We start from the raw sequence: 23,288 nt of genomic DNA, 5'->3' as shown, positions 1-23,288 counted from the left end.
CATGCCGTTCGTTACTGGGAAGTACCGGGCTCGCAGCGTTAAAGAAAGGAAAAGCGGACAAGAGAGATGGCGTTTATGGTTGTGTGACAAGATGCGACTCAAATGGTGTAAACTTTTTTTAGAGTGAAGATCCGCCTGTCATAGGCCACAATCCTCCTCCTAAGAATGTTTATTAGAACTTTGTAAGCTCTAATTCAACTGATGGAATCCTTTCTTTGTAATACTGTCTCAGTCGTGCGCAGCAATTCTTTTTTAAACATTGTACACATCCGATGTTTATAGTATATTGATAATGATTCGTCGTCACTACAGTGACGCTGAGATAGGTATATAGAGAGTATATTTTTTCAGAATTCAACCTTCTTGAAAAAAAAAAAAGAAGAAGACCTTTTGAATGTCACCGCTGTGAAGTGAGTGCGTGAAATGTTGATGGCGTACCTTTGCACAAGCGGTACATACCCATCTTGAGGGATCGGCCGAAAATCGTGATTTGCACAAAATGCACTAAGGAGGCTTAGAAATTAAGAAACCCGGTACACTCAGGAAACAGGTGTTATTGAATGGGCTGACTATTATTAGATGTCTTAGTAGAGCGAGTCGAAAAATAAGAACTATATATAAAAAACATTTACGTTTTTTAAGACAGCAGGCGATGGGAGTCAAGGATGAGTTCTTTCATTTAGCATCGCAAACGTGAACGCTCCAATGGAAAACTAAACGGGCACATTCAAGGCGAGTCCAAGCAATGCTTATAGGTACCTTGAGAAACCTTCTTCTTAATGAGAAAAATCGGCTTCAAGTCAGTAAAAAGTGGTCAAGAGTTTTCGGTTCACTGCAATAAAGACGTCAAGTAGATAAACCACCAAAATAGACTTGTCTATTCAAATTTAGTACCAGAACGGCGGCAGCGTAGTCTCGGGACTGTAACTTCTAGTTTGCGTGTGGGGCAGACTCTGCTGTTCCAGAGGTGTAGCGGACGGTAATAGAACATTAGGCCAGGTTTCATGAAACTCGTTCAGGGCAGTTAAGCTCCGCAAGCTAGATACAGAGATATAGGTGACTGAGGAAAGGACGGAAACTACTGGGCCACTCAATAGGTAAAGTCGGCGCAGTCATTCAAAGGCAAATCTTTGTGCCCAGGCACACCAACTGAACGAAGAAAGCGCAAATGAGAAGGAGACAATAGGCGTAATGTTTGCAAATTTTTTTTTGTCTCCTGGCGCTGTACGCGATGTACAGAGATAGAGAAAGAGGGAGGGAGGGAAAGAGGGAGGGAGATTTAGCCGGTGAACACAACTAGTGGTGAGAATTGAAGTTGAGCTGATAATTCTGATATATAGACGAGGGTAAAATCAGGTGGTCGGTTTGAAAAGAACCAATCTAATGGGAGGACAAAAAAATTCTACAACTGCCTTTCCATTACTCTGTGGGGCACTACTTTGTGACGCATTACTCTGTTACGGTGTTGTTAGATGTAGATCCTTATTTGTGAACCTACCCGCAGTTTTCTTCTTCGCGTTTCTTGCTTTTTCACTTTTGAAATAAGCGTGTTCCTGTGCGGTAACAACGCAGGAACTAATTTTAGTACTCCTTGTGAAGGCTGGTGTTTGCATTACATTAATTATTCTTTAATTGTTTTATGTACGAGTCACACTATGTGTCACACTATATGTCATACTATGTATGTCACACTATAGCTTTATCCTTCGTCGTGAGCTTTCTTTTCTTTCACATGTCGGACGGAGCATAGTTATAATCAGCACCTATGAAGAGCGCTAACAGCTCCCTACTGCTATTTAATTAAGTCAATATAATCGATAAATTAATAAGTCGGTCATTCAGTCGACGACGACGACGACGACAACAACAACAACAACAACAACCGACACTTCAGTGGAGCATGTCATAGAAGGTTCTGAATATGAGCAATAGCGGGTTCGCCTGTGTGATCGTTGTTTGAACACCCTTGATAGACGCACTCTCACAGTGAACAAAGCGCTTGGACCGTGATAATGCCCTGATAAGCAGGGGCGTGGTGCAAGTGCCTTTCGCGATTTTTTTGTGGAGACTAATCTTATACACTGTCTACAAATGAAATTTCTATTTTGACATTTAGATTCTGCTTAGAATCTTCTTTAACGAAGGGATGTCGGAGCGATGTTGTCCTTGTGCGTATATGAAGAGCACTATGTGGACTCATTCAATCCTGTGTATTCACGGATCATCCTACAGTTGCTGGACTGTGCTTTCGGGGCTGGTTCCCGTAGATGTGGCAATCTTCGTGCGCATGTGTTCGTGTGTGTATCGTGCTTCTTCGATATCTTATACTTTCTTTTCTTTTTTTCTTTTTTCGTGAGAGGCTAATTTGGTATTTTGGCATAGACAGATCTGGTGGAGCTTAAGCTTTCTTCCAATGCCTGTACATCAAAATTACACACTACTACTACTACTACTACTACTACTACTACTACTACTACTACTACTACTACTACTACTAATCATAATAATAATAATAATAATAATAATAATAACCAATAATGTTGTTGATAGTAAAGAGTACCGAAGCTGTGAATGAATCGTTGGTAAAGCCGTATGCTGTAGCATGCACTAAGCTAGTATACATTTTGAGGTTGAGAGCTTACAGCTGGACGCGGGCTTCCGGCTGGACGCGGGCCCCTCGTAGTGACGCGGCCCGCTGTGGTGGCGGGCTTCTTGCTGGAGCTGGCGACTGCGGACGCACCTCCGCTGCTGGTGAGGAATATGGCCGTCGTCTTCTCCTCTCCCGGCCCAATCAGGGCACCCGAGGGACACGTGGCAGCTCCCAGGAGCAACCACTTAAGCAGCAGCTGGTATCCCGCCATGCCCTGCACTTCGCCGAGGGAAGAAAACACGGCAGCCACGCTGAGGTCGACCACGCTCAGAACCCCGCTTTCGTCAGCAAAGCGGGGCGCACGTTGGAATCTTGACCGTTAAAGAGACACTAACGGGGAATGCTGTGTTGAACTATGTTATAAAACTGTACTCCTGTAGGACATCAAAACTGTCAGTATTACTGGGCGTGAAGAGTTGGTAAGGCAGTAAAGACGCGATAGCGTAAAGCCTAGACCACGTGTACGCTTGCGGACACGCGCAAGCACACGTCCGCGCGCTCACACATGCGCAGGCAGTGTGGCACGGCTCGTGCGCGTGGAAACGCGGCGCGATCGCGGCGAACAGCCCTGAACTTATGGCGCGCTTGGGCTGCCTCGCGTGGGCGCTTCTGGCTACGCATGCAGCTACGGCGCGGTACATTCAACTCTCAGCGAAGCAGATTTATATCACGCAAGAAAATGCTTAACCGTTCATTTTTGTGCTGATCTAGCAGCTCTAAAACATATAGCAATGACTTTTATAGCTATCGAAGCATTCTGAAACACTGTCAGTAACAGTACGAAGTGGCGTAACTATTTTACCTTTTGTTCGATTAAAAAAATGTAGCACATCTAATGAGTTGCAATCCATATGCAGCGAAGCTTTATGTGAATGTATAAAGAGTCGAAACACGCACGCACGCACGCACACACGCGCGCACGCACACACGCACACGCACACACACACACACACACACACACACACACACACACACACACACACACACACACACACACACACACACACACACACACACACACACACACACACGCTGTGATTGGTTCGCGTAATCGTCAAGGGAAAAGCCAGGCCGCAGCCACGGTGACAAAAACCGGCGAGGTTCGCAGAAATAAAGAAAGATACGCTTTTATAAAAAGCTGAACGAGGCAATTGCATCCTAAAGGAAACAATGACTTAGCCTAACGAGTGAAAGAAAAAAAGGCAAAAGACGCGTCGTCACACTGACGTTAAGGTTAGTAAATTGTGGGGTTGACCATCTGGGGTTCTATAATGAGCCCCTTGGTATAAGGACGCCGGCGTTATCGCCCCCATCGACATGCCGCTGTCGCTGCCAGAATCGAACCGACGACCTCTGTGGAGCAACGCCATATCCACTGTGCTACCGCGGCAAGTGTAACACTGAGGTACCAATATTGCTGTTAATTCGTGCACGAAATTCAAAAGTGGCCTGCACGTTTTTTTTTTCAGTTATGTAATATAACATGCGTGCTTCACATGTTTAATGCCAGAGGGGCAAACTTTCGACTTATTTCAAGAAAGATAATGAACCCCCCCTTCCTCCCCCCTTTTCTTTATCTCAATAAGTGAAGACAGAGACTATCCAGAGATTTATACGAATTGTTCTTGCGTGGCCTGTGGTGAGGTAGCTACGTTGCCTCGTATGCTCTGGGAGTGCGGGTCGCTGGGCCCGAAGTTCACCAAGGAAGAGTGGGACGCCCTCCTGCGAAGTCCCGTCTTTGAGGATCAAATCCTGGCCGTCCAGCGCGCCCGCGATCGGGCCGCCAGACTAGATCTGTCAGTCCCGTCGTGGGATTAGCGAGGTGCGCGTTTCATCGCGCTTTGCTGGACCAAATAAAAGTTTATTCACTCACTCACTCACTCACTGGAAAGAATGCGTAAAGATTCGGAACTTTTAGTATTTCTCGTTAATGGGACCTTAAAACGTCCCAATATGTGTGTGTGTGTGTGTGTGTATTTATTATTGGTAAGTATTTTTTACGTATTAACATACGTGGGCTATTTTATCTATATATGTATCTACATGGCCGGTAACCGCCCTCGCCGAGGAATCAGTGCTCAAACGTTCGCTGTATTGGGAACCTCGAGAAACTCGCATATGGTCAACCTCCTCGCTTTTCCTTCTTACATATCTCCCGAAAACGTTGTCGTATCTCATTAACGAGATTGACCCATTGTAAACAGATTGTACGCGTGGTGCAAACGTTGTTGTAACCACATAAATTCTTGAACCGACGGCGGTTTACACTATATATATATATATATATATATATATATATATATATATATATATATATATATATATATATATATATATATATATATATATATATCAGAAGAAGCCAACAAACACTGACACCAAGGACAACACAGGGGAAATTACTTGTGATTAATAAATGAAATACCGAAACTTTAATATAATGGAAATTAAAGTGGATGAAATGCGAAGGTTGTGGGTTCGGTTCCCACCTGCGGCAAGTTGTTTTTTCATCCACTTTAATTTCCATTATATTAAAGTTTCTGTATTTCATTTATTAAGCACAAGTAATTTCCCCTATGTTGTCCTTGGTGTCAGTGTTTGTTCGCTTCTTATGATATGACTAATAAAAATCGGGGCCCTCGGTTAACCCCCTTTCTTCTCGTTCATATATATATATATATATATATATATATATATATATATATATATATATATATATATATATATATGGCGGCTAGCGACATAATTACGCTAGCCGCCATATGATATATTTAATGTCCCTGCTTCCATTTAAACAATCACCTGGTGTATGAGGCTCTCGGGCATCCGAAGTAACTGAAGGAACATCGCCTGCATTATAAGACAAAATTATTTCAACTACCGTGTCATTTTGTCGGTACTATCGAACATTGCAGGTGGATATCATATGTTGTTTAACTCTGGCAACTTGGCGATGTGAACATGCACAACACGCGTTGATGACAGCGTGCACGATATGGTGAAGCAAAATTATGGCAACATGAGGATGGCGTTTACTTGTGGATATTTCTGTTTTCTTCCGTCCGCCTCTGCAGCTCGCGCTGTTGCACCACGTTCTCAATTGCGTTTTCAAAAAGCAGGCATCCAAATCCCAGGCAGCTTGTTTTCGTGTTTCTGCGCTTTCGGCCCTTTTCAATCGATGCAGGGTCTACGGCTGCGACTTGCCCACGCTGCGAACAATGCGCAACGCTTTACCACATGGTGTGCGCTTGCGCAAGCACACCACAGCTCACACCCATAACACACCCCACCACACGGCAATGGGAGGCAGCGCTGTCCAGCTCAGACTCTGACGAGCTAAACCTGGTCAACCGAACCAGAAGGGCAACTAAGGCCACTGGACTCCTGGACTGAGGGGACCACTCACTGCGCAGCGATAAAGCTACCTACGCTCGCGTGCTCTTTTCTATAATGTTTACTCTCTCTCTCTCTCTCTCTCCCCATTCACCGGTTGATGCCGAGCGTCTTCTCATTGTGTGGCGGCACACTGCACTAGGAGTAAGAGAAGGCGCGAAGCCTTTTTGTACTCATTTCTGGCTATAACATTACCCATGCCGAAGTCCTCTTCTTCCTACTGCACATTGTTATGCGCAACCCGGGTAATCCCAACACATTCAGTCCATTCACATTAAGCCTATGGTTTCCAACTGAATACTGCAGTATAATACGGGCGTGGAGTATATGTGATAGCATTCGGCTGGTAGCTGCGTAAGCGAATCGCCGCGCAACTTGCCGCACAACCTATAGTGAGGGTGGAAACTGTCGGTATCTTTGTCATTCCGGACTGACTGTCATCCAGCAGAGTGTCCATCCGTTCCTATAGCTTATGAGTGTCTCTCCCTCTCTACCTCATGACAGCTGTTCGAAGTCAAAGGATGGCACTTTGGCCTGCTGTTCGGAGGGGATAATTGGGGTGATCGAGCGGAATACGTCGTGGAATGGGGAGCTTGACCGCCAAGAATGGTATCTACAACTGATGCAGTAGACCCGACTATCACGCTAAAGCCAACACAGAGCCGTTGGCCGCCATGATCGTGTTCTATAGAGCGCTCACTGATTGCAGCATCCATTTCTCGTTGCCGGCGATCTCTGCCTGCCGAAGGTTCTTCGGCTGGCAGTGGTTCTTATACGCAGACCCGAACGGGCTCTCCGAAGCCAGGGCAGGTGTAAAGGCGCCGGTCGTCTTTCCACTCATGTTTCGCCATCGTTTTCTAACATAGTGTGCTTGTGCAGTTCATGTCCTTCATTTTCGTAAGTAAATCATAAAGGACATTTTTTTTCTGGTTATGCCTGGTGTCAGAGCAAAGCGTGAATACTATCTGTGCACCAGGACTTCGCAAGCGCTGCTGATTCACCTGCGGGTTGGTACACAGCTCCCATCGAGGGATTATAGGGATTTAGCGACAGCAATACGCAACCAGTCGGCAGCTGGGAGACAGAGCAGTTGGAAATTAGGGGACTCTTTGTAGTAGCGGGCTGACTCTCCGATAAGCTACGTAAGTTAACGCTCATTGATTGAACGCAGCGCTTCAGGCGTGCAGTCCTGAGGCGGCTTGCACGGACATTTAATAACTAAAATAATAAAGAACTTAAGAACGCGTTCTAGTGCGTACTAGGAGTTGTCTAGCAAACATTTAAGAACGCGTTCTTAAATTCATTATTATTTTAGTTATTAAATATTCGCGCAAGCCACCTATGGACAGCCTGAGGTCGACAAATCGAGAATGCCTTAGATCACGCGCTGCCTCGTGCAACATCTCGTCCCCTTGGATGCCGGCATTACCCGTGATCTACTGGAGGGTAATGCATTAACGCGGAACGGGGTGCGTTAGCGGTCTTCAGCGCTACGAGGATGTCGAGAAGATCGCTCGACACACAGTCGAGGATGCTTTTGCACACATCCGCAAAAGCACTGCCCCATTCGCTTTCCCTTCATTGCCACAGAAAGCTGCGCGCGAGTTTCACCCACCGCGCGTGGACGGCGTATGTGCGTCGATACCGCGACAGCACGACGTCGCCAACGAGGGCGTCGCAAACGCGCCTCGAGCGTACGTATAAGTTCTATGGCAAACAAAAAAAATATTGGCACTTTATTGAGAAGGATTGGTGTAACTGCATTGCGACGAGCGTCAGCCATTTAGCGAGAAGGAAAAAAATAATAACACTCGCATGTATACACAAGCTAACTTACAAAATAACGTTGATTCTGCGATAAGTTTTCGCAAACAAGCTGTACATTCCTTGCTGTCCAATTTCAATGCCAGAGCTCTAGAGTTTTATGTACTTGCGGTCGGCCTTAATGTTACCGCTATACCTTGCCTCTCATTCAGGTCCGACAGTGTTATTCAGATGTCTCCGAGCAATCTTCGTAGAAACATATCTAAACTGTAATAAGCAGTTTCGGTGCCATGGCAGCCGGAATCACCGACGTCACAATTAAGCAGGTAAGTCTGGGTAAACTAGCGCATACTTTCGACCTTGAGGAACGCAGCCACCTTTTCGGTCTATTCAATAGATTCCAACATGTGCCTTGGAGCTGTAGGGTCCCCGGCGAATGTACAGAAGCACTCAACACTTTTCTCATCATCACCCATCCCAGTAATTTCCCTTCCCTTCCCTCTTTCCCAATGCAGAGTAGTAGACTAGAGATCCCCAGTTCGGGTTGACGTACCTCTCTGGCTTTCCTGTCAATAAAAATTCTCTTTCAGCTGTAATTTTTTTTTTAGGAAATGATCCTGTCTCGTACCTTGAAACTTTACGAACATAATTAGGGCACGAGAGCGAACACTGCCATGTAGTGCTCCGCCGCTCGAAGCTGTGCTCGCTGCTACATCCAGCCCAGTAAAACACAAATGTCTCTGCGACGTACAAATTAGGTCCTGACGTCCGTTGTGCGAACGTTGGTGTTTGGTAAAATGGACGAAAAAAGAATGCAGAAACTCCACTGGAGTTTTCTAAGTATGCATACTCCCAAATTTAAGTTTGCCCACACCCAAACTTTAGTTGGCCCACCCCCAAATTTCAAGCTGACCAACGTTCACACTACAGTTGGCCCACGTCATAATTTCAAGTTGACCCACCCTCCTATTTAAGTTAGCCCAGCCCCAAATTTAAGTTGCCCGCCCGAAAACTTTAGGTTAGCCCACCCCAAACTTCAGTTGGCCCATGCCCAAAGTTCAAGTTGCTCACCCTCAAATTTTAAGTTGACCCACCCTATAATTTAATTTGGCCCACCACCAAATTTGAGCAGGCCTACCTTTATATTTCAGGTTGATCCAGCCCCAAATTTCAAGTTGATCCAGCCCCGAGTTTCAATTGGCCCGCCCCGACTATAAGCTTCCACATGCATTTTATAAGAGCCCTATGTACGTATCTCTATGACCATTCTCTTTTTGTTCTTTTTTTGTTTAAGTTGTCCGTTATCGCTTATAAAGCTACCAATCTCCTACATTTACAGTCATAAAGATTAAATATCTTTGAAAATTACGCATATATGTTCAGATACAAGACATTACACTTTTCGCGTGACTGGGCTGGGGTGCCCGCCAAAGAATGCTTACGCATTAAAACGCACAGGACGGCTACGAGTATATAACACCAATGTTTAAGCACCTGTTGTGGTGAAGGTTATAGGCGTTTTCGCTCTGTGTTCCATTGCTAGGCGATTGAGCGTATATACAGCGTTGACGGTCAGTCCACTTCGCTTCGTCGTTTTATTGCGATAGCAATTAAGGCCGCCGCACATTCAGCGTTTTTACCGGCGTTTTCTGGCGTTGCGTCTCTCGGCGTCGTCGCACGAACGCCGCCAGAGAGAATGTCCAATCACAGTAGCGGCACGCGGACCAGCGCTGATTGGTCTGCGCTCATCGAGCCGCTTCCGGCGGCGCTGCGTTTGTCCTTGTTCGCCTTTCTTTCCGTGTTCGTTTTCGTGCTTTCATCGCGCTAAGAGCGGGCCACCCTCAGCGTCGGCACCTAGGGACGACGCCGGGTGATGAAACGCCAGAAAAACGCCGAAAAAAACGCTGAATGTGGGGCGGCCTTTATATGGACACTCCAAGCAAATTTTCTCCGTCGATGTCGCCGTGGGGCTCCGCACATATACAGTAGAACCTCGTTCATAGTTTCGAAAAAAAAAAAGCCCCGAGAATAACGTACTAACCAGGAAAACGTACGATCCGAATAACTGAAATTCGACAGACTCGGGTATTGTTGATATTTGCGTAATGCGAAGCGTCGCTCGGATCGTTGCGACACGAGACGATGACGCGCGTTGAGCTGGTGGTACTCCGGCTGCCCGAGACGTGTCTTGTTGTTTTCCTATTGCGTGATGTTTTAAGAGAGTGAAGGGAAACCGAAACGAAATCGAACTGATGGGCGACGCCGGATGCCGCCGAAGCGAAACATGATGCCCACATCGCGCCGTCTGCTGCCGGGAACGGCGGCGCGTCTGGATTATTGCCTACTAAAAGCGTGCAGTACGCTACCAATGGTACTACGAACCACGTGTTGTAATACAGATAGGTGAAGATGCTTATCGCAGTTGGATTGGCGGTGATAGCTGTGACTGCCGCATGCGACGACCCGGAGAAAATTTGCCGGTACCGAAATGAGAAAATGAGTGGGCGCCGGCGTTTTCACGTGAGACGGGCGTGCGAGTATTGCGGTGAAGCTGCCGTGGCGGGAAGCTATATACTGATGTCGATCGCGCGCACCTCGTGTATTTTCTTGTTTACATGAGATCTAGCGGCCGGAAAATGTATAATGCGATCGCAGTTTGGCGACGTAATGAACGTTGCTGCCGACAAATCGTGTTTTCCGTGAACATATGAACTGGTAAATACGAACGTCACTCTTGGGTCGTTTCTTGTGTTCTTGACTGCGAACGTAGGCGCTGGAAAAACGTACCTAACGGGAACGTATCGGCGAGGTTCTACTGCATTTAGGGTAATGTAGGCAATAATTAAGCTTATCCATGCCGTGTAAGCGGGTTATGTTGCTACACTATTCAATCACGAAAGTAGCTCATACCAGGTCTTAAGTTCTTGACTAAATCATTCCTGAGGATTTTGAGAATGACTGCCCACAAACGAATGACATTAAACATAACATTCACGGCGCACGCGTCTTAAGTCTTTTTAGACGATCAAATATTAAAAGTACAATACGATTTGAGTGCTAAACATGAAAGTGACGTAATTTTACTGGCGCGGATCTCTACGGGCAGCATTGTGGCGCCAGTGCAATGTCATTACAGACCATACATGGCGCGTTAAGCCAGTAATTCTGGCGCACCTCCGTTAGACCACATGCTCTGGCGGTGTGCCCGGTCACTCTCTATCATCAATAACAGCTCGGCCAAATAGGAGGCGGTTCTCCGCAGCCCTCATCTGGCTGACCAACTCTGGGCTGTCCAGCAGGCCCATGATGCGGCCGAGAGGCTCGGCCTTCCGGTTCCTACGTGGGAGTGGCCCGCTTCGTGAAGACTCATGGTCTGCAGGACTTCATAAAAGTTTTGCCATACCGTACCATACCATACCTCCGTATGTCGCGTCCACGTTAGTTGTACCCACATATAGTTGGAATACAGTTGGAGAAGTTCGAGCGCAAAGCTAAGCTTTACTATCGCAGTCAGTGCTTCGCCCTTCGGGCGAAGAGTAAGGGGACAAGCTGGTGGTGCTCTGAGTAGCTGTGTTGTATGCGTAGGTTACGAAGGGCAAAATGACGCCCGAATTTGTGTGGTCGGAGACGACACAAATGGCAAGCATGTCGTTGAGCGGATGGTTGAAGCGTTCTGTAAGGCCATTTGTTTGAGGATGGTACGCCGCAGTTGTACGATGAACAACGTGGTATTCTTTAAGAATGTCTTCAACTACTTCGGACAGGAAAACACGTCCGCGATTATTGAGCAGTTCCTGAGGTGGCCCATGACGCAGGGTGAATCGACGAAGCAGGAAGGTGGCAACATTGCGCGCGGTAGCTGCCGAGAGGGCGGCAATTTCGGCGTATCGCTTGAGGTGTTCGACTGCAACAATGGCCCAGCGGTTTTCAGCCGATATTAGGGGAAGGGGCCCATACAAATCAATGCCGTTGTGCCCAAACGGGCGGGTAGGGCAAAGTAAAGGTTGCCGATGGCTGGCGAGAAGCGGGGTGAAGATTTCCGGTGCGGACAATCGGGGCAAGAGCGAGCAAAATTCTGAACGTAGCTGTAAATCCCTTGCGAGTAGTACCGCTATCGAAGGCGTTGATAAGTTTTGAAAATTTCCAAGCGTGCACAGCGTGGATCGATGTGGAAAGCTACGCATACTTCAGAAGGCCAACTGCGAGGTACTACTAGCAATCAATGGCACCCGTCGGGGCTATAATTCGGTCGGTGAAGCAGGTTGTCGCGAATGGCAAAATAGTGAGCTTGACGACGCAACGTATGAGTAGTTGGTTGTTCTGGTGAACCAGAAAGTAGGTCTATAAGGGAAGCAATCCAATGGTCGTTGCGCAGCTCATAAGCGATGGTGGTAAGGTCGAGCGAAGACACGCAAGCTGGCACAGTAAGCAGCAGGCACCGTCGTCAGTCAAGGGCGAGCGCGAGATGGCGTCGGCGTCAGAATGCTGGCGTCTTCTGCGGTACAGCACGCGGATATCGTAGTCCTGCAGGCGAAGTGCCCATTGAGCAAGATGGCCTGAGAGATCTTTCAAGGACGGCAACCAACATAGTGCATGGTGGTCCGTGACTATATCAAACGGACGGCCATACAAATAAGGCCGGAACTTAGTAAGAGCCCAGATGATGGCCAGACATTCTTTTTCTGTCAAGGTGTAATTTGTCTCAGCTTTCGTAAGCATACGACTTGCACAAGCCATGACATATTCAGGAAACCCGTCTCTGCGCTGGGCAAGAACAGCGCCGAGGCCAATACCGCTGTCATCTGTGTACACGTCGGTGGGTGCTGTCGGATCGTAATGGCGCAAAATTGGTGGAGACGTTAGCAAATTAGAAAGCTTTGTCAAGGCCTCGTCGCACTCGGACGACCACGAAGCGAGGGGCCCGTTGCTTTGAAGTAGCTTCGTCAGGGGTGATGTGATGGCGACGAAATTGTGAACGAAACATCTGAAGTAAGAGCACGTAGCTATCATCATCATCATCATCATCATCATCATCAGTCTGGTTACGCCCACTGCAGGACAAAGGCCTCTCCCATATTTCTCCAACAACCCCGGTCATGTACTAATTGTGGCCATGCCGTCCCTGCAAACTTCTTAATCTCATCCGCCCACCTAACTTTCTGCCGCCCCCTGCTACGCTTCCCTTCCCTTGGGATCCAGTCCGTAACCCTTAATGACCATCGGTTATCTTCCCTCCACATTACATGTCCTGCCCATGCCCATTTCTTTTTCTTGATTTCAACTAAGATGTCATTAGCTCGCGTTTGTTCCCTGACCCAATCTGCTCTTTTCTTGTCCCTTAATGTTACACCTATCATTCTTCTTTCCATAGCTCGTTGCGTCGTCCTCAATTTGAGTAGAACTCTTTTCGTAAGCCTCCAGGTTTCTGCCCCGTAGGTGAGTACTGGTACGCACCCCAGCACCCCACCCCAGCCCATTCTTATTCTCCTGATTATTTCCGTCTCATGGTCCGGATCCGCTGTCACTACCTGCCCCAAGTAGGTGTATTCCCTTACGACTTCCAGTGCCTCGCTGCCTATTGTAAATTGCTGTTCTCTTCCGAGAGTGTTAAACATTACTTTAGTTTTCTGCAGATTAATTTTTAGACCCACTCTTCTGCTTTGCCTTTCCAGGTCAGTGAGCATGCATTGCAATTGGTCCCCTGAGTTACTAAGCAAGGCAATATCATCAGCGAATCGCAAGTTACTAAGGTATTCTCCATCAACTTTTATCCCCAATTCTTCCCAATCCAGGTCTCTGAATACCTCCTGTAAACATGCCGTGAATAGCATTGGATAGATCGTATCTCCCTGCCTGACGCCTTTCTTTATCGGGATTCCCGGTACCGGGATGATCCCGGTAACCAGAACCGGTAACACACTCCCTCACCAGAGCAGGATTGGCCACCCTGGTGCAGTACTTGGCCACAACCTCCTATATGAATACAACAATCAGCACGTAGCTATGAAACTGCGCAATTCTTTGACGGAAACCCGCCGCGGTTGCTTAGTGGCTGTGGTGTTGGGCTGCTAAGCACATTTCGATAGCGGCGAAAACACCCCTGGGGGTACTTATATTTAGGTGCACGTTAAAGAACCCCAGGTGGTCTAAATTTCCGGAGTCCCCCACTACGGTGTGCCTCATAATAAGATCGTGGTTTTAACACGTAAAACCCCATATTATTTTTTTTTTGTCAGACGTTGGCTGAGGGAATTCGACGACGGCACGAAGTTTGACTGGATCGGGCAGAGTTCCATCATTGGAAACGACGTACCTAAAATTGTCAGCTGCCGAGCCACAAATCGACACTTCTTAAGGTTTAATTGTAGGCCAGCTTTTGTTCAACACGTCAAAACACCGCAGTTGAAGGAAAACTAGAGAAGGAAAGGCAGGGAGGTTAACCAGTTTAACTTAACCGGTTTGCTACCCTACACATGGGAGCGGGATGGGGGGGGGGATGAAAGATGAAGGTGCGTGGTGAAGTCAGGAGCAAAAACAACAACGTCATCAAGATGCAAGCACGTGTGCCACTTCAAGCCGCGCAGTACTGTATTCATCAGGTGCTCAAAAGTTGCGGGTGCATTACAAAGTCTAAATGGCATTACGTTAAATTTGTATAAGCCGTCGGTCGTGAGAAAAGCTGTCTTCGGCTGATCGGGGTCTGCCATGGGTGCTTAAGCGCAAATCTAGAGATGAAAATAATTTTGTGCCTTGTAGAATGTCAATCGTGTCGTCTATGCGTGGAAGAGGGTAGACGTCCTTGCGAGTGAGGCACCGGTCGTTCACACAGAACGGCGCAGAAGCATGTTTCTTCGTAACAAGGACGACAAGGGATGCCCATGGAGTGTTGGAAGGTCGTATCACCTCCCGGCAAAGAATTTCGTCGACTTGTTTGTTGATGACACTACCAACTACAGGAAATACAGCATACGGACATTGCCGTAATGGCGGTTGCGAGCTGTGTCCATGCGATGTGTAACAGTTGAAGTCTGGCCCAGGGAAGATTGCCCTACACCGAAAAAAGAACGAAATTATTCTAAGAGGCACGAGAGCTCAGATCGCTGGACCAGTGTAATGTCATCGCCAATAGAAGAACCGAACACACCACTCGGCGATAGGCCACATGAAGAAACAGCACTGAGCTCACTGGAACTAGCACATTAACTGTCATCGGGCGCGTCCATAAGTTGCACGTCTTCGATGGCTCTTACATTGCCAAGACATTCCCCTCGGAGCAGCATCATAGGGTATGGGAACGGGTTGCAAACGGAAACGGTGCTGTAGCCCTGTGTGATGTCCACTGTCACAAAAGGTAGCAGCAGACTTTTCCGAGTGAGAAAGCGGTAGGATGGAGACAGTAGTCCAACAGCGCCTGAGATTCCACTGCAGTACATAGGCACGACCGTTGACGCGTTTGGAGAAACGTGGTTGTCGGCTTGGACAAGTAGTTTGCTCGTAAGCAAAGATTTGTAGGTGAGCGGCAAATCTAACAGAAGCGAGAGTTCTATTTCGGCTCGTGCGCAATGGATAACGGCATTGTGACGATAATGAAATGAGGATACGAAAAAAGTATGATGAATTCTATGGAGTATGGTATATCGTTAATGAAAACTAGAGCAGTGCAAGCCGCCAAGGCTTGAATATGAAGAGCACTGGCTGTGCGGAGGGACAACCCACAAAGACGCGTCGTGACTTTCCGAAGTAAGTGGCAAAGTTTAGCGTCCATAACACATACGGCCGCTACTGTGTCCACGAATGCAGATGCGCGAACACCGTCAACGAACACTTCGGTTACGTTCGAGGGACTGCGTTGAGGACTTCCACATTTCGGCGGTGTCGTAGCCCATGCCTCTTGGACTGCGACGATTAGTTTTCCTCGTCCCGAATTACGTGGTGAGGTCGCATCGGCAGCAGTGAGCGATGGCGAGGAGGCGGTGAACGGCGGGTGGTCGGCGTTGGGCGCAGTGTCAGTGACATAGCCGACGGGAGGTCGTAATATTAAAGGTTGGGCTGCCTCGTCACGGGTGGCGCGGCGATTAGCGGCGGCACACGATTACAATAATATGCGATGTGACTGGCACAGCCCCACGCAAAGCATATTGTCAGGTTGTCGGAGATACGCCAGGTCCGCGTAGTACGAGGCGGCTGCTGATATGGCTTCACGGCGAGCTGCAGTCGGGGTCTCGCCACGACGTCGCCGTAACGGAGAGGCATACTTGGAGAGAGTGATTGGGTCATCGCGACGACTTCAGCGTAGCTGTGGTGCAGCCGCAGGAAGATATTGGCGCTGGCCTGGCAAAACTTCGGCGTTTTCTTGCTCGATCGCGCGACGGAGTGGAGGCATAGAATTCGAGGCCACGGCGGCTGAGCGAATGTCATCAAGGAGAGCTGGCGTACAACTTCCTCCCGGACGAAAGCTTTCGTTTCTGCAAGCAGCGCTGACTGGTCGGACGTGGTAGTCAAACCGGAAATCTGTTCCTCGCGCAATGAAGGGCGACGTGTCAAAGAGCGCTGTTTGCGTAGCTCCTCGTAGCTTTAGCAGAGTGTGACGATGTCAGTCACTGAAGGAGGATTCTTTGCAAGTAGCGTATTGAAAGCATTGTCCTCTATTCATTTCATGACACTTCGCAGTTCTTTCGGACTTCGACATCGCCGCGTTGACTCTCTTACGCAAGTCTGGAACATCTGCAATGCAGCTGGCAAGTCATTCACCCGGCTGCTGTGCGCGTTCTCGAAAAAGCCATTCCGCGCGCAGCTTGCGCACAGCAGGGCGACAAAACACAGCCACTAACGAGGTCGTAAACGAGCACCACGTCGGAAAATCGGTTTCATGGTTGTCGTACCAAAGACTGGCGACACCAGCAAGATAGAAGAGCACGTTGCTCAGTTGTGCGTGATCGCGTGGCTTGTTGTGGGCGCTTGCACGCTCATGTGTCGTCAGCCAGTCCTCCACGTCGGTGTCATCCGCGCCGGTGAATATTGCAGGGTCCCTGCCATATTCAATGTCTAGGTGCGCCGAGGGCTGTTAGCTTCGTGGGCGCTGTGTTCTCGCCGCTTAGTTCGCGTTGAAGCGATAGACAGCACGAAGGCAAATTAGCTCACTGCGGCGGCCGCTCTTCCTCACGCCAGCGCTTTGACAGCTAGTGTCCGCGGTCGCCGAGTGAGATGTGTTTGTTTGCCTGTGCGTGCGTGACAACATGCTGGTTAATTTAGTTAGTAAGCGAATGTTTACGAGTTTATAAGGCCGATAAAGCTACGTACTGCCCCTACAATCTATAGCTATCTAATAATTAGTCATATCATGAGAAGCCAACAAACACTGACACCAAGGACAACATAGGGGAAATTACTTCTTCTTAATAAATGAATATAATGAAACGATAAATTAATGGAAATTAAAGTGGATGAAAAAACAGCTTGCCGCAGGTGGGAACCGAACCCACAACCTTCGCATATCGCGCGCGATTCTCTACCAATTGAGCTACCACGGCGCCGTTTCCCTATCCACTTTCTTGGGTATTTATGTGTCCTAGTAGAACGCTGGGAGTGTTAGCCTGCGCCACCACTCACAGACCTTGGCGGCGGCGAAGGTTGTGGGTTCGGTTCCCACCTGCGGAAAGTTATTTTTTCATCCTCTTTAATTTCCATTTATTTATCATTTCTTTATTTTCATTTATTAAGAAGAAGTAATTTCCCCTGTGTTGTCCTTGGTGTCAGTGTTTGTTAGCTTCTCATGATATGACTAATAAAAATCGGGCCCCTCGGTTTACCCCCTTTCTTCTCGTTTATCTCATAATTTGCTATTTCAACCAGTGCTTCACCTTTCTGGCGAAACAGTGACTTTATTTGTTCAGCTATTTAATTTATTTTTTTTATTTTTTAGCCTTGGCTTAGCTTTCTTTTTCAGTACTTGCTATGCGACATAAGCTCTATGCCGTAATCGTAAGTACAAGTTTCATCGCCGGTGACGACTTCTCGCAAGAATTAATGTATTTCGTACGAAGTATTGAAACCAATGTAACACTCTTTTCTCCGTAATTTTCGCTCAGTAGTCAGAAGTTACGGCACCATCTTGGCTCATGATGAAGAGATTGCGGTCACTGACCAAGTTAAGGTGAAAATAACACAGAGACGTTTCGGGACCCGTACGGGTTCCTTGATCACACTGCGGCCGCCGAAGCCGCAATGTTAGTGACCGTAATTTCTTCATCATCATGTTACCTCACCAGCCGAACTTTCGTCGAACTCTTGACACCATCGTGGCTCATATTGTTTTTATTTCCGAATGTTAAGTTAAAATCTAGTGAACGGATGATTTTGCCAAACCAAGTGCTCCTGCTACCATTTCTAACAGTCTAACATTTAATGAATGTCTGCAACATTCTTGCCCGATATCGCAAGAAATTCGACATTCATTCTTTTTTTCTTCTTTTCGTCGATCTTCATTCGGACAAACACCATAAATGGGTTGCACAAAAAGTGCATGCATAGAATTATTCTGCCTCATCACAGAGCAGACCAGCTCGTACTAGAGGTCAACCGGGTCCTATCGAGTGGAGAGACAGCGAGTGGTGCCGATCCACCCGTTGCCCCTTTTTTGCTGACGCATTGCATGAAATTATGGGACAGATTTTGTGCATACCATACGTACATGCAAATCTGCAGCCCATATTCGTTATTGTAGAACATAACGTTGTCGGTTTTGCAGGGACACGCTGAGAATGCAGGTGGCGCACCAGAATCTTTTGATTTTTTATTGCGGCAGCGGCAGCCGCATATCTATAGAGGCAAAACGCAAGAACACTCATGTACATACTTGGATTTAAGTGCAGGTTAACCAACTCCGGCGGATCAAAATTTAATACAGAGGCCTCCCTCATAGCTCACTGTGCAGTTTCGGGACGTTGAACGCCACAATTAATTTTTTTTAAAATCAGCGCATCTAGAGGCCGCCAGCTTGAAAGGGGCTCTGATACGCCGTCTTTCGCAAGTGTCTGTGATAGTTAGTAAAACTCGTGTATAAAGCAGATTCTACAGCCGGGAATTCATTAACATATCTCTATGCATCTTCGTAAACGCGGCCGATGCAATGAGTTTAACATGAAGACGAGTAGCTTTTAACGAAGAGAAAGGAGGAGAGGTCGGCCTGGAGAGCGTGGCTCTAGCCTGCTGCTCCTCAATAATTGCTACTCCTCAAATTTCATAGTGTTGGATTGACATGGGCAAGAAAGACGGCAGGACGTGCGCTATTCTGCTACTCTTCACTGGATTAAAGCAAAGTGGGAGCTACGTGGAAAGGTAAGTGCCAATACTGCTATGACCTCCACCTCGCTTCCCCATATTTCATTAAGCGCCGCGGTGGCACATTCGCTACGCCATTCCGCTGGCGAGTACGAGGTCGCGGTTTCGACTCCCGGCCACGGTGGCATTCCGATGGTGGCGAAATACGAAAACGGCCCTGTTACTTACATTTAGGTGCACGTTAAAGAATCCCGAGTGGCCAGAATTCATTTGTGGCCCTTTACTACGGCGTCTCTACTAACCCCGGAGTTGACTTACGACATCAAACCCCATCACTCAAGCGATAAATCGACCGGTCGTCACCGCAGTGTGTTTGTAAGCGTATTTGCAAAGAATCCTCCCAGCCGGGAGATGTCCTATCAAAGTGAAAGTTCATATTGACAGTGAGGATACTAACGAGGCCTTCAATGATGGCGTGGTAAAATTGTAAGGTATGTAATTAACTTAAAACGTTCAAAAAGGACCCTTGAAGTTATATTCGGAAATCTTTGCGCGGAGACTCACTTTCAGCTGACGATTTTCTTGAATTGCGTCGAAGTGTGTAAATAAATCAGCTGAAGTTCCGCTCCCTCCTCCCTCCCCGTTTTTTTTCTTTTTTTTGTACGTCACTGGGTGAACTTATTAATTGATCGAGTGAGGTGTTTTTTGGGCTAGGTTGTTCATAACAAAGAACGAAAATCGTACTGCAAGTACAGTGGCCGAGCAAGTGCAGCAGTCTACGCCATTCTTTGCTCAATCGCGTGCATTTTCAGTTTTAGCACCTTTAGGGATGAGACAGAAGGTCACAGTTCGCTGCGTCGTTGTGAAGCCGACAAATTCATTCTAAATGTCAAAACGTTCTTCGCGTGATAGGGCGAGGCTTGCTCTTGGGACCATACGACGCTCGTGAATGGTAGCACACCGGTAGCACACTGGTAGCACACCGGGTGGTCTTCGGGTTGACCTCCCTGCCTTTCCTGTCCTTGCTTTCTCTCTCTCGTTGTGAATATTATATGCAAAGCATGCAAAAAGGAGGTACGCATGCTTGAACATATGCTCTGGGAGTGTGGGTCACTCGGCCCTGGCATTTCCCGGAATCGGTTTTTAGGAATGATCAGATCTCCAGATCATATCCTTCAAGTCCTGGCTGTCCAGTACGCCCGTGATAGGGCTAGGAGGCTTGACCTCCCCGTCCCAACATGGGACTAGCCAGGCAGGTGGCAACACCTTGTACAGGACAAGAATAAAGTTTTTTCCTCCTCCTCCCTCCTCCTCACTGCGTCCAAGAGGAACCGCCGCAAAAGCTTATAGACGATCTCTGCTACGATGACCGCCACGGCGCCCGGCTATTACAGTTAACTACCAGTCTCACACGATTCAGCCGTTGCCTTCTCGTTGCGCCGTAACAGCTTTGCCGCAGGCTTTGTGACGAAATCGCCCCCGGAAATATTCTCCCTGCAACGGGGTTCTCCTTTATCTATGGGCTCCCTCGTGTTTGCTACTGACATGTCCGTGCTTGAGCGAAAATGATCACATTTCAATTCTTCTCGCTTCTGCTGGACTCGAATTCGCTAAGTTTTTCATTCGAATAAGAGCTGTGTCGGCCGGCCTTCGTCACTGGAATAATGTGTACACGATCACTATTACCTACCACCTGCTCTTTCATATATTTCCAGCGTAAGAAGGCGTGTTTCCTTTCTTTCTTTCCGTTTTTTTTTCTTTTTTGCGAATACGGACCCTGATACTTCAGGCCTCCCTCCACCCCTATACCCGAAACTATCCTCTTTCTTTGGCACGTAAAACCCCAAATATTATTATTATTATCCTCTTTCTTTAGTTCTCTAAGGAATCAAACCAGAACGGTGCCGAAGTTCAAAGTCCCCGCTTGGGGGGCTTCCAGGGTCTCCGACAAGGGGTATGTGGTCCTAGCGACCGAGCAGATGCGCTGTAAAGTTCGTACAATCGCGGATTCGCCAGGCGGCTCGCCGAGTGAAAGGAACTACGAGAGGGTCATCGCTTACCTGCTGCCGCGGCGTAGACGCAGCTCGGTGAAGAGCGAGCAGCTCCGCCTCTGGGTCCCTCGACGGTTGCGGCAGCTCGGTCGCCCACCAATGGCGGCGGAGCCCGCTGGAGTGCGGCCAAGCGGCGCGCTGACCGTGACGTCGACGGCGCTAGTCACGGCTCGCTTAGTCTTGGCCGCGGTCCGAGCCCGCTGTTCCGTAACCGCGCCAGCGCGACGTGGCTGCGCGGGCGCGGTCGATGGGCTCGGTCTCCCCGCTCCGCTGGATTAATTGCTGCTCGCGAGGCCTTTCCAATTACGACGAGCGCGTCACACAACGGAGTCGTGAGACGCCGACTTTGGAAACGCGTGCCTATGCGTATCTCCAAATAAGGGCGCAGAGCGCGCCTATACGCGCAGTCGCTTTATCTTCTGCGTTGAATAGAACGTGCGGAGGATCCTCCCTGTGTCGCTCTGCACTGTTAAGTCCAGAAACTAGAGGAGGACACTGCGGAAACTGCGCGGTGTCGCAGTGCTTCGTTATCGCGGCGCACCCCGCGATGAATGCAGGGCACGCGTAGCGCCCGCCTTTGTCCGTGCGTCCGAGTACTTTTTCGCGCCCACACCTCAGCGCATACCGCGTCGATGCCGGGGTGATCACGTGGCTTCCTAGGAAGGTGCGCTTGCGAGTGTGCGAGCGGCCGCTAAGGGTAAGCGTGAGTTCGTAGCAAGAGAGATAAGCAATTACGGCAATGCACGGAAATCCTCCCGGCTCGCTCCCATTCCGCGGATGCATATTCAGATGGGCGTGAAACTCATTGACAATGCTGAGATACCGTTGCCAAGGTGGTGAAACACCTTTGATTCGACCTCTGGCCGTGTGTCTTCATTGCGCCACGCATGCTGAAGATAGGAGGGCACGTGACGTTCTGTAGGTGGTCAACTATTACGGCACTGACAGAGACTAGTGGTTCTTCACAACAGGAAGGAAGGACGTACTGTTTATCATGATGTACCATGGAGATCCGTGTGTTACCTACACGTTGGAGTTGTCATTCAGCGCAATCCGCAACATTAGTTTACCTGTTCTCACGTCCAAGGTGACGACTAGACCTCCACCGAGATTTTCCCAGCTATTTAGCGACCTCTGTTCCTAAGCTATCGCTTATTCATACTCCACCCATCACTGCAAATCAGCTTAGGGCACCATTTGTCACAACCAGCGTAATATTTTCTTGATTAATTTGCTCCCACGGTTCACTTAATCTTTGGATAGGCGAGTAATAACATTTTTAACAACGTCTATGATAGGGCATCATACGGCACAATAAAAACGCATAAATCTAATGTCATGCTTTCTTGAAGGCAGCCTACTCGTTGCCTCGCAAGAAGAATTCACGCTGCCGGCTAAGTCGCAGTGATAAAGCTATGGCAGGCGTGGTTGGGCGATGAAAGGGCGCTGAATCGAGCTCCGAGCTTGAATGTGATAACAGTTCGACCTTTGGAAGACGCCCGTTACGCGCGCGCATATCAACCATTTTGCCTGCACCAGCTATTGTATGGGCACGAGCCATCAATGTAGTCTACAAACAAAGCCCTCCCTCGCAGGAAAGGCGCAAGCACACTTCAAGCCGGGGCGGGCACGTATGCTATACCAGAAAAGCCGTCGTCCGTACAGTTTTCTTTCTTCAACCTACGTTCCTCGACCAGCTTCGGTCTAGCTCACACACGCATACCTTTTGTTTCGTAGAGGACAAAGAAAGCGCGGAACGCGATTCGGGACTTCACAAAAGGCGATTTCGAGCAGGTCGGTTGGAAGACGCAGTCGGGCGGGTGATGCGTGTCCACAATGTTGGTCGTCTCTTCCACGCCAGTGCATCTCTCGTGTACCTTATAGAGCTCTGACATGGAATGTCTGTACTTTATGACCAGTCGCTACGCTCACTTCGCAGTCTGACAGCGAGAAATGAGAGAGAGAGAGAGAGAGGGAACCTGCCTACATTCGCCGGGCACTACCGTATCTGCGTTACGTTAGGTATACATTCGGCCGATTTGGGCGTGTAATTTGCTGGTGTGGGATGTCAACTGTACGAAGGAACGGAAGATTCTGTTGGCAATGAGAAGAACGATCCTTGATGATAACGGAACAGAGTTATCAATCTT

At 48.3% G+C, this 23,288-nt stretch overlaps 1 protein-coding gene across 1 annotated transcript in view; it reads right to left on the bottom strand.

Moving 5' to 3' along the window:
- LOC135896501 (uncharacterized) overlaps nt 1–21,300 on the bottom strand; it is a 33,926-nt gene extending 12,626 nt beyond the window's left edge. Inside the window, exons 1-2 of the mRNA XM_065424924.2 lie at nt 21,148–21,300; nt 2,643–2,869 (exon numbers count right to left, since the gene is read on the bottom strand). Coding sequence (XP_065280996.1) covers nt 2,643–2,861 — 219 coding nt within the window. The 5' untranslated portion in view covers nt 2,862–2,869; nt 21,148–21,300. The remainder of the gene's footprint in view (nt 1–2,642; nt 2,870–21,147) is intronic.
- Nucleotides 21,301–23,288: the final 1,988 nt, after the last annotated feature.

The sequence above is a fragment of the Dermacentor albipictus genome, chromosome 1 (assembly GCF_038994185.2).
Source record: "Dermacentor albipictus isolate Rhodes 1998 colony chromosome 1, USDA_Dalb.pri_finalv2, whole genome shotgun sequence".
NCBI lineage: Eukaryota > Metazoa > Arthropoda > Arachnida > Ixodida > Ixodidae > Dermacentor > Dermacentor albipictus.
Note: the sequence above shows the minus strand (reverse complement) of the source record. Positions and strands in the feature narration are given on the sequence as shown.